This window comes from Lottia gigantea (assembly GCF_000327385.1).
Source record: "Lottia gigantea unplaced genomic scaffold LOTGIsca_40, whole genome shotgun sequence".
Taxonomy (NCBI): Eukaryota; Metazoa; Mollusca; class Gastropoda; family Lottiidae; genus Lottia; species Lottia gigantea.
The window spans coordinates 1,759,765-1,770,501 of NW_008709380.1; the positions used below are offsets into that span (position 1 = coordinate 1,759,765).

The 10,737-nt window shown below is 35.0% G+C and overlaps 1 protein-coding gene across 1 annotated transcript; it reads left to right on the forward strand.

Moving 5' to 3' along the window:
* Positions 1-2,051: 2,051 nt before the first annotated feature.
* Positions 2,052-10,359, forward strand: LOTGIDRAFT_163562 (hypothetical protein; the record flags this gene model as incomplete). Its single annotated transcript, XM_009060066.1, has 14 exons — positions 2,052-2,112; positions 2,531-2,869; positions 3,189-3,521; positions 3,669-3,980; positions 4,223-4,567; positions 4,990-5,301; positions 5,830-6,126; positions 6,538-6,780; positions 7,310-7,606; positions 7,688-7,689; positions 8,021-8,072; positions 8,312-8,623; positions 8,999-9,109; positions 10,217-10,359. 14 exons carry the CDS (start codon positions 2,052-2,054, stop codon positions 10,357-10,359), a joined length of 3,159 nt encoding a protein of 1,052 aa, XP_009058314.1.
* Between the last annotated feature and the right edge of the window lie 378 nt (positions 10,360-10,737).

Consider the following 10,737-nt stretch of genomic DNA (forward strand, 5'->3'; position numbering starts at 1 on the left):
GCTTTAATAAACGTTTTAGCAAATATACCTTACTTCAGGACTTAAAGGCAAATCCTTGAGCACAGCAACTCATGTCTCATTTTCATTTGCACTCCTGATTTCTTCCTGCATATATCGAATTAATGTAGCTTCGGAGTAGAGTGGACATTCATATGTCTTCATCAACCAGGCGGGCCTCGATGTAGGCAAACTGCGTTGTCATGTTTAAACGGACACTATAATAGGTGGGAAAGTTAGGTTATCATCATGAACTTTGCATGAATATTACAAAACACGAAGATGAAATATAAATAATAATTATAATAATAATTGCATACAGCTTCCTTTCAAAGATTATGCAATATTTGTTCATATCGATTAAAAAAATATTGCGCAATGCTTTAAATGTTACCTCAACATCATTTCCTATAATAAAGTGTATGTCTTACTTTGATTGGTACGGAATTGAATATGTATCTCTTGTGTGCGCCAACCCTTCATTGATGTAGCTATATCGCATATATTTATACGCCCACATATGCATATCAATTATTCGGCTCTTCCAAGCCTTCTTCGATCTCATCTTGATCACAAGACCGAATGACCTTTTAATGGTCGATGGTTAAATAATCGACTTTCACCTTTTGAGGGTAATCATCATCACCTCGGAAGAAATTTCGCGTAATATTTCTCTGAAATTTCCCACTTTGTGCAGGTTTAATTTATTTCAAGTATCCTCATTTGACGGTTCGCGTCACATTTCAGAATAATCACATTTTTCTTTCAAAAACGTCTCAAATTTTGGCTGAAAATTGTCCTCTGTGCAGCAAATTTTGAAGACATAATTTGTGCTTATGTTAATATTTAGATCAACACAAAGACATTCTTAGACTAATAGTACTATTTTGAGGCTGCTATTCCAAACTTAAAAAAAAGATATTGGAAAAAAAATCCAAAAATTTTTTGACTTTGCTGACAAAAATGTGTCCTTATTTTACAAGAAAAATATTTAATTGCATTGACCTTGGCAGGTAGCCGCTGTGGAACAGTAAGCCGGTTGCTAATTAACCTGAAAGTCCATGGTTTAATCCTTAATACCTTCGAATGTTTTATCCCGGTTTCACCTTGTCAGTTATGCAGGTCGGTGGGGCCGACATGGAAAAAGCATCTAGTCGATTGATAAATGCCGATGTCCTGACCAATTTTCATTTGATATCTTTGATACCTTTGCCTTCTTTAAACAAGTTATTTAGAGACTTAGTCGATAAATACCTACTGTACATCCTATAGTTTCCTAGGTTTATTATAAACAAATAAACTATATATATACATTGATTTTTATAATACAGTTAGAAACAGGAATATAAAGGAAAATGAAACATCGGTTGCTATGAAAAACAAGCGAAACATGTGTGGAATGAATTGAAATTGGACCTGTGTATTGAAAACTGTTCTCGACGAGATGTCGTCGTCGTCGTCGTCGCTATGGATTGCGAAATAAATATAGAAAGAAGACACTATATATTTTTAGTAACTGATTTACTTGTCTTTAAGCAACTTCATGTTAACTGACATGTGATCAATGATTAACAAAATTACATGATATAAACATAGCACATTGAGCGAGTTTCATCAGTTTAATCGGTATGGTAAGTTACATTATTATTATCCATAGACAGGTGAGTGATGAATAAACACTCAAGATACTACGCATATCTAGGTCAAGGTGTACTAAAAAAATACTTAGTTTTGACTGTTAACAGTTTTGGGAAATAGATTGCAAAAATATTATTCGAATAAGACTCCGTGTTACAGGTTGCTTGCGTTAACAATTCCTTTCAAATTAATAAAGGTCTCTTTGAACCTCATGCATCATAGCACACTCTACATAGTATAAACATTATTATGTTTCATGACTACTTAACACATGAAATTAGGACAATATAAAGGAAGGAAAAGGAAACGCGTCACCACACACTAAAAGGGCGTTGCCCGTTTAAATAACCGTTATAGAGAGAGGAAGGGTGTAAAACTCAATTTCGTTTAATTTCAAGGTTCATGTACAATACAGAATGCGATGGTGGATGTATCTCTGCTTAGTGTGTTCACTTTGGATAAATTTTACTGACGCAGGTAAGGGAAATAACTAAACTACAATTAAGATACATTAAAGGACAACGTGTAATGTCTCGTCAATTAATTTTGAACGAGTCAGTGAATTGCACCAGACTTCCCATGCTTGAAGCTAATCCGTTTTAAAAAAATAAACAGATATAGAAACTTTGATATAAAACATTGTAAAAGGAGTCCTATCTGCCTCGTCACGACAAACAACTTAATTCTATACACAACGAGTAATAGATATGGAGCCCACTTGAATGTGTGTTCGAAATTTTTCTTGAAGTTTACATAAGTTTACTTATTTTCAATGCCTTTTTCCACATCTCCACTGTTGAGCTCCCTTGAAATAATTAAACCCCCACTCCTTCCCTGAGGTATGGATCAGGTAAGTTTCTAACTAAACCTAACATCTGTTTCTACTTCACTGCAGTATCTGTCAGGTTAGCCGGTGGTGGCCCTACCTATGGTTATGTAGAACAGAATATTGGAGGTGTCTGGAAACCGGTATGTCCTGGAGAAAATGATGAAACACAGAATTTGGCTCCAGCGGTGTGCCAATCTCTTGGTTTCGAGGATGGAAGCGGTTACAAAATGACGACACCGGTCACTGCATTAGAATGGTGGTACAATGAATTTACGCGTTCCGACCAGGCAAGTGTAATACCATCATTGGATGCATACGCTACTAGGAAATGGATCAGTGCATCTAGAACTAGTCAATACGAACACTGCCAATCATCAACACTTGCTGTGCTTTGTACTGGAAAAGGTCTGTATATTTCATTATTAAAAACATACACGTATTTTGTACTGAGGTTGAACAGTAAGACAATGACTGCATTTGACCAAACATTATCGCCAGTGGCATGGTCTTTGACCGTTCTGCTTGCGTCAAACCATGAGAAGATGAGAGTGACCCGGTCATAAGAATAGTCACCACCGTGTAGAATTGAAAGAACTTCATGAATCCAATAATTTCACTTCAGTATATGATAATTAGCAGCATCAGCGGTATTGGTTTTATTCACTAAAAGTAATATCTTCAAAGAGTATCTCTTGAACAATAAGATATTAATTTCCTCTTTCAGTTCAGTTAAACATAGCATCAAGTTATTTAAAACCGTCCTTAAGTGAAAGAGGATTTGGACGTGTCGTTTTATCACCACCAAACAAGAATTCTGGATATATAGATCCTAGTGCTATTGATGCTACAGGTGCAAGAATAATTTGCAAAGAACTTGGGTTTAATACATCAAGTCAAATAAGTGATGACCAAGTAGTTGGGAGTACTCAAGATGTGAATACATATGTAACTGATAAATACACATGTGCTGGAACTGAAGACACTATCTTGGACTGTCCTACTTCACCGGTAACGAATCCATCATATAAACCAGCTGTAGTCGCTTGCACAAATTCAGGTAAGATTGATCTGAGCGTGTTCAATCTGTTAAAAACTGAAAATTATTTTCTGCACATGATTGAAAAAAGTTTCTTTTATCTCTAAAACTCCATAATAACATAATTATTATAAACTGTACTATAGACATGTATATTATATTAAACAGATATCAGCGACGGTACTGTAAAAATTAGCGAACATCAGAGTCTTGTAGAGATAAGATATAATGACGCATGGGGGCTCATCTGTGGTGATAGTTTTACTGATATTGATGCTGTGGTCGTATGTAAGTCATTGGGATTCAATAATGGTAAGGCCAGTAAGGTAGAATCATATAGAGTAAACAGACTGTATCCAGTATGGATCAAGAGCCTAAACTGTGTCTCTGGTAATACTAAGCCAGTTGAATGTAACAAAGACATGTGGGATACAAGATGTAACAATGTGGCTCAAGCACAATGTTTTAATACAGAAACAGGTAACCAATTGAGATTTATTGAACCAAATAAACTGAAAATTGTACCATGGAAGTCACCTCTGATATGATTTTATTCATAAACTTCTGTTATGCATACTAGTTTTCAATGTTAAAGCGATTTCTGTCATCGATATAGTCACATGTTTGAATAGTTCAGAAGACCGGAGTTTCCGGGGACTGCTAATTATTTTACTTGTATTATCCACTAATAAATTGAAAACTGACTTCTCCATTCTCTTCAGCGGGTGTATATACTTTCACTGACGGTGGGAAATCAGTTGGTAACCACTTCATAGAAAGAAGCAGTAAAAATGAGAAAGGTATACTGGCCATTCAACTAGACAAAAGACAAAGTGATAATGAACCAGCTCCAAAACTCTGTAAAAGTCTCGGGTATACATCTGGAAATGATTTCCATCTACCTGGATCTTCGTCCTTACCACAAGGAAAATATTGGTTGGCTGTTTATACTAAATCTGTAGGTGAATGTATTACTACAGACGAATGTTTCAAGAACGACTGGACGCTTACTGAAGACCTTTCAAAAGTTCAAGACTATGTTAAATTGATAATATGTCATAACGGTGGTAAGTGTAGCAAATCCTATTTTTATTGTCGAAATAGTTTTTACAGAACTTCTGACTTCCTTAAATTTCTTTTAAAAGTATAGAATACAACGAAATGATACATTATTCAAATACTACAAATAATTACAAAAATGAATTCTGATTAGGCTGGAAATTACGGTTACATTTTTCACAATTTTTCTTTACACTTTGAGAACTTGCGTGGACATTGATGAAAGTGCATCTGCTAAGTGATTTTCATTGGAATCAGTGAGCTGGTATCTAAGGTGTCATCTTGAACAAATGTTTTATGCTACACGGAGGATAGATAAGAAAAGAGATGGTTACGTTGAGAAATTTGACATGAATCTCTTTTCTACATATTCATACTTTTTATGATGAAACTAACTTCTAGTCTATGAAAATTTTGTTTTCTGTTTTAGTCTACCTTAGTGGCAATGGTCTGTCTGGTATAGTGAATTATAAAGCATCGGATGCTTCTCAACCATCTACAGTTAACGATGCTACTTTAGATTCAGACGAGGTTAATCTGATTTGTAAAGATCTTGGTTTCCCAGACGGTGGACGGAAAATCTCAGAAAAGATTTTCGAAACCCAAAACGCTGGTGGAATGGTCAATATGGATTGTACAAGTGGTGCAACTAACACTTCAAGTTGTACATTTAGCACCATAGCTGATACTAGTTCCTTGGTTCCTGCTGTGCTGGCCTGTAATTTACCTGCAAATTTACCAGGTGCTGATTCATATCACTCATCTTTCTTTACATTTAACTATAAGATGGAAGATACGTACACATGTACTCTATATCAGTTGTTGATTCGGGATTCGTTCTTTGACTTAAAATATTCGGTGCTGAATTTGAAGTTGTTGTACAAGGGTTTAAATTAACTGAGTTGGAACTTGAACTTTAGATGATTTAGATGCAGTCAGGGGTATTTCAGTGCTAAGATTTAAGACAACGTTCACACCTGACGCCTGTGGTATGCTTACTTGACCTCTTCACAACACTAACAAGGAATACCGGTAGTAGAAAATGCCACCTAATTTGGCAATTGCACTTGTGTAACGAAATGTAACGTAAACATATTATATTCGCCGAATAAAACAAAAGAGGAAATTGGGAATATCAGTACATTTACTGAGTTTGAAGATGAGGAAGTTATTTAGATTATTACTTTCCAAATATTTATTATTTTCTGATTTGCTTCGTCCAAGTGAATTTTGTTTCATTTCAGTCATAATCAGCATTTCTTCTTTTCAGACATAATATACCTGGATAATGATGGTGTTGTGATCTACAACAAAAATAACAACCCTGTCCAGTTTTGTGTAGACGATAAGGAATGGACTGATAAAGAAGCTTCGGTTGCGTGTCGACAATTAGGATACAGTGCGTCCAACTATTACAAGAAATCCAGAGATAGCAATACCGCTGTTGGATACAAGTCAGTTACTTGTCTGGGCAATGAACAATTGATATCAGAATGTCAACTTGTAGAAACTACGTCTGGTGAATGCTCCAAAGTAGCTGCTGTAACCTGCTACAACCCGGATGACAGTAAGTTTCAAATTATATTTTAGTTTTTAGTAGAATGTAGTTCTTCATGTACATCGATAGGTTGATAACAATACTGTTTCCGAGATCATTCTTCAAATTTATTAGATTCAAGCTCTTTAGTCCAAATCTAAAAACTTTTTATATATACACAAATATGAAATAAGTGCAATGGTGTCCTTAGCGAAACAAGGCACCTAATGCTACTACTTTTCTCTTTCGAATTCTTCACCAAGATAATATTCAGTATTTGGTTTATTCATTTTTCATCATGATTGCCCTTGAGAATCTTTATTATCAACCAGGGTATTATATATGATTCAAGTCTTGGTAAACGATATTTAGTATATAAAAATTGCTTTCAAGAAAGATCTTCATAAATTTACACATATATATCATCATTTTTATTACTAGCTAAATTTGAACTGAGAGACGGAGGTGATAGATTTGGTAGGGTATGGGTAACAAGGGGAAATCAACAAGGTTATTTCTGTTATGAAAAGTTTGACGAGGAAGATGCCGGTACGATTTGTAGAGAGCTTGGTTTCAAAGGTGGTGATGAAATTAAGATGACACCAGTAACTGCGTCAGGAACCACATGGTGGTATGTAAATACCAACTGTGATGACGACACTAAAGTTATTGAAGGATGTGAAGGTGATCAATGGAAATACATAGAATCTACAACTAACCTGCCGGAAAACAGTTGCTCGTGGAAAACTGCTTCTGTATATTGTTTCTCAAACGGTACAACGGTTTTTATTAATTTGTTTAAGTCCTTTTAATTTCAGTAAACGCAAGCAAATTTTATATATAAATCTTTTGTCGTATCCAAACAAACTGTTCAATTTTAGTAAGATGTGTGATCGTATAGATCTAGCTCGTTTAGTTGTTCTGATTAAATTACAACTGATAAATTCCCCGGAGTTTGGGACAATATAATTATCATAGTCGGTTTTAACCGCTCTTTATTCATATTTTCACTTTTTCAATAATTTAAACCAATGAAATAATCTCGTAAACTTGGCTTACGCTTATGAAATTCAAATACCTTTTGGCAACAAACTCCGTGAAATTACAAAAGGGGGATCAATTGCCAGTTTTTAAGGTATTTAATTACACCATACCATTACGAAAGGTTTTTTTAGGAATATTTCATTTGTGTTTGATATTTGCAATTTTTCAGTTCAACTTGAAGAAGCACCCTTTATATCTTATGGAGCTGTTAGACAGACTGAAACGGAAATTCGATATAGTTCTGATTCATTTGATGCTACTGAGGCTAATATTGCTTGCCACGAGATGGGGTATCCCCAAGGGGGTAAGGTTATTCCATCATCATCTTTCGAGGTGGAAGATGATCCAATAATTGTCAATTGTGCTGGATCGGAAACATCCCTCATGGATTGCCAAGAAATAGCCGGTACGAAAGACGATACCAAATTTGCATCGATTGCTTGTGAAACTGGAGAAACCATTCCAGGTAGTTGTATGTAAAGTTACTCATGTTGATTTCTCAACAGTATAAAGAAAGAACCCATTATGAAATTATTTGTTATTGTAGAAGTAAGTTTTACTATAAGAACAAAGTTTTCTAATGGTAAATCATATAAAAAGTTTCAATTTCGGAGCCACACTCAAACGAACAGTCTTTTTACAGAATTTTCTGTCGACATTTATCACATAACACTATAAATGAAAATATGACTGGTGGGGCACAAGATAACCGGTCTTTGTATGATAATTAGTATCTTTCTTCTACAAAACGAACTAACAAAGCATCAGGTCTACCTTTGTATAAATGAAAATCATGTACATAAACTGTTCAAAACGGATGTCAAGTTCCCTTGATCTATATCTGGGTCTATAATGTAAAAAGATATTTCTAGAATTTCAGATCATCACGCCCGCTATAAAAGACAAGCCTAAAAACCTACTAGTCAGTTTTGGTGGGTTTTGACAGTGTTTTTAAATCTTCCTGAAATCTAGTTTTTGCATGGTTTGTCTGAAATTTGAGACCGATGATAATTTCAAAGTATTTACTGAAAAGACAATTTGTTTGGTAAATACCTTCATATTATAGGCTGAAAGTGGGTAGCCCACTGAAAAGAATCGTCTTGAGCTTCCTTTTGTAAGGCTGTTAGTATACATATCTGATCTATTCATTTCATATATTGTTTCATTGTAGCTGAAGGAACCTTGAAAATAATTGACGATTTTAGAGTTTTGATTGTAAAGAATGGTGTTTGGGGAGGACTTTGTGCCGATAGTTGGACTGATAATGATGCTACAGTTGTTTGTAAGCAGTTAAAAGGAGCGACAAGTGGTAAATCGCTTAAAAGAGGCAATAAACTGAATGTGAAGTACACCAATTTCAAAGAAGCGTGGAACTGTGCTGGCACTGAAGCTAGTCTTGAGAATTGCCCTGTTGATCAATCAATTACAGAGAAGTACTGCCGAGAGAGTGCTGGTGTTTATTGCAACAATCATCAGCCCGAAGGTAAAATATTTCATAATATTGCTAGTTTAAATACTTTAACACATTTGTCAAGGTATCCCGTGTTAAAATTATGACTTAAATTTTTTTTAAATCTTGTGAACAAGCTTTCAAAATCTTAAAACGCAACATCACTTTCTTTAAATTATTACTATGGAAAAGATATAACTATAGAACTTCATGAATGTCACTGATGATTGCAACAATGAAATGCAAATCAATTGTTGCACGAATGGTATCTTGATTGAAATTCCCGATTCAGAGGGCATGGTTAGTCCCTTAAAGGACTTGAGCAATTTATTTGAACCCATCTTCAGAACAGGATAGTGATAAAAATTACAAAAACCGTTAAACTTTTTTACATTACTTATCTTTTAGCTTCCAGTGAAGAGACGTACCCAGATCTACCAGGTTTTACATTTGCACCTGAAGATGAATCTTCTACCACGCCCTTGTCCACGCAAGGCAATAATGCGGCTAGTACTCCAGGTATTAACTTATTTACATCCCTTTTTGCACTTGCCTTACTTTTTTAAACCAATAGATAGGTATTGGGAATCTGCAGGTTGATAATGCGGCTAGCACATCGTATATTAATTTATTTACATTACTTCTTGCACTAACCTTACTTTTTTAAGCAATAAATAGGCAGCGACAAACTGCTTCGTATAAGCCAATATGTAATCTTTCGGACATAATCACGTATTATTTTTACCTATCATAAAGCCTATGATTGTTAGGGAATTCACGCATCAACGGTAATGATTCGTTTCATTTAACACTAGGTGATCAAAACGTACAATCGGAAGAACCAACATCACGTCCATCCGAAGATAAAACTTCTCTCCCAACCTCATCCACACAAGATGATAATACGGCTAGCACTCCGGGTATTAACTTATTTACATTACTTCTTGCACTAACCTTACTTTTTATAAGCAATAAATAGACATCAAGAAACTGTGGCGTATAAACCAATATGTAATATTTTGGAAAAGACCGATATTAAAGGACCTATTAGAGGATAGCCTGATTGTTATGAAATTCAGGCATCAATGATTTGGGTTTAACTGAGAAGACTAAAAAGTAAAGACATCTACCACACCCTCGTTAACACAAGATGATAATGCGGCTAGTTCTCCGGATATAACCTTATATGAATTACTGATTGCACTTACTTTACTCCTAATAAGCAAGAAAAACGTAGCCGAGATACTGCTGTGTATAAATCTCTTATCAAATCCGTCTTCATCAGGTTACCTATTTTGGAACATTCATCGGAACTGTTAAATTTTACTTTAATTTTACCCTTCTTTTTAAAACGTACCGGGATCACAAATACCATTTAATATTTTCCACGAGGTCATACCTTGTGTTTATCTCATGGGAAAATAAAAGAACATGTTAACAATATTTACTTGAGAACATCCATTGCAGATTTTCAGAAGGCTTTCCTGAAATAAAGGACCGTCAGTGTTTTTTTTTTTTTGATTCGCATCAAACTATTGAAGCTCTAAATGCATTTATAATTGAACTGCCTGTCATGCTAGTAATTCACGCATCAATGATAATGATTCTCTTCATTTGATACTGTAGATGACCAAAACGTACAATCGGAACAACCAACATCACGTCCATCTGAAGATGAAACTTTTATTTCATCCACACAAGACGATAATACGGCTAATACTCCGGGTATAACCTTTAAATTAATGTTTGCACCTACTTTACTTTTATAAGCAAGGGGTAGACAGAGGGATAACTTATACCTTTTACTTAATTATTTCATAACCTCCCGTGAAGGATTCACTGCTCTCATTCAATCTAGGACGCCGGGCGAAAAATATTGTTCATACCTCGTGATATTCGCACAAAGGAATAAATGACTTCGTTCTGCCGTTCTAAAAAATCATTACATACTATCTTCTTTAGATTTTCCGTTCTTTTTTGTCCCGATTCATTTTAAAAAAGGGCTGGCAGCTCTGCATTCCAACTTTATCAAAATACCCGGCATACATTAAAATCAGAAAGTGTGGTTTGCCTTTTTTGCACCTATAAATGGCTAAAGATGCCTTGAAATTGTTAAGGAATTCACATATAATTTATTTATCACTTTA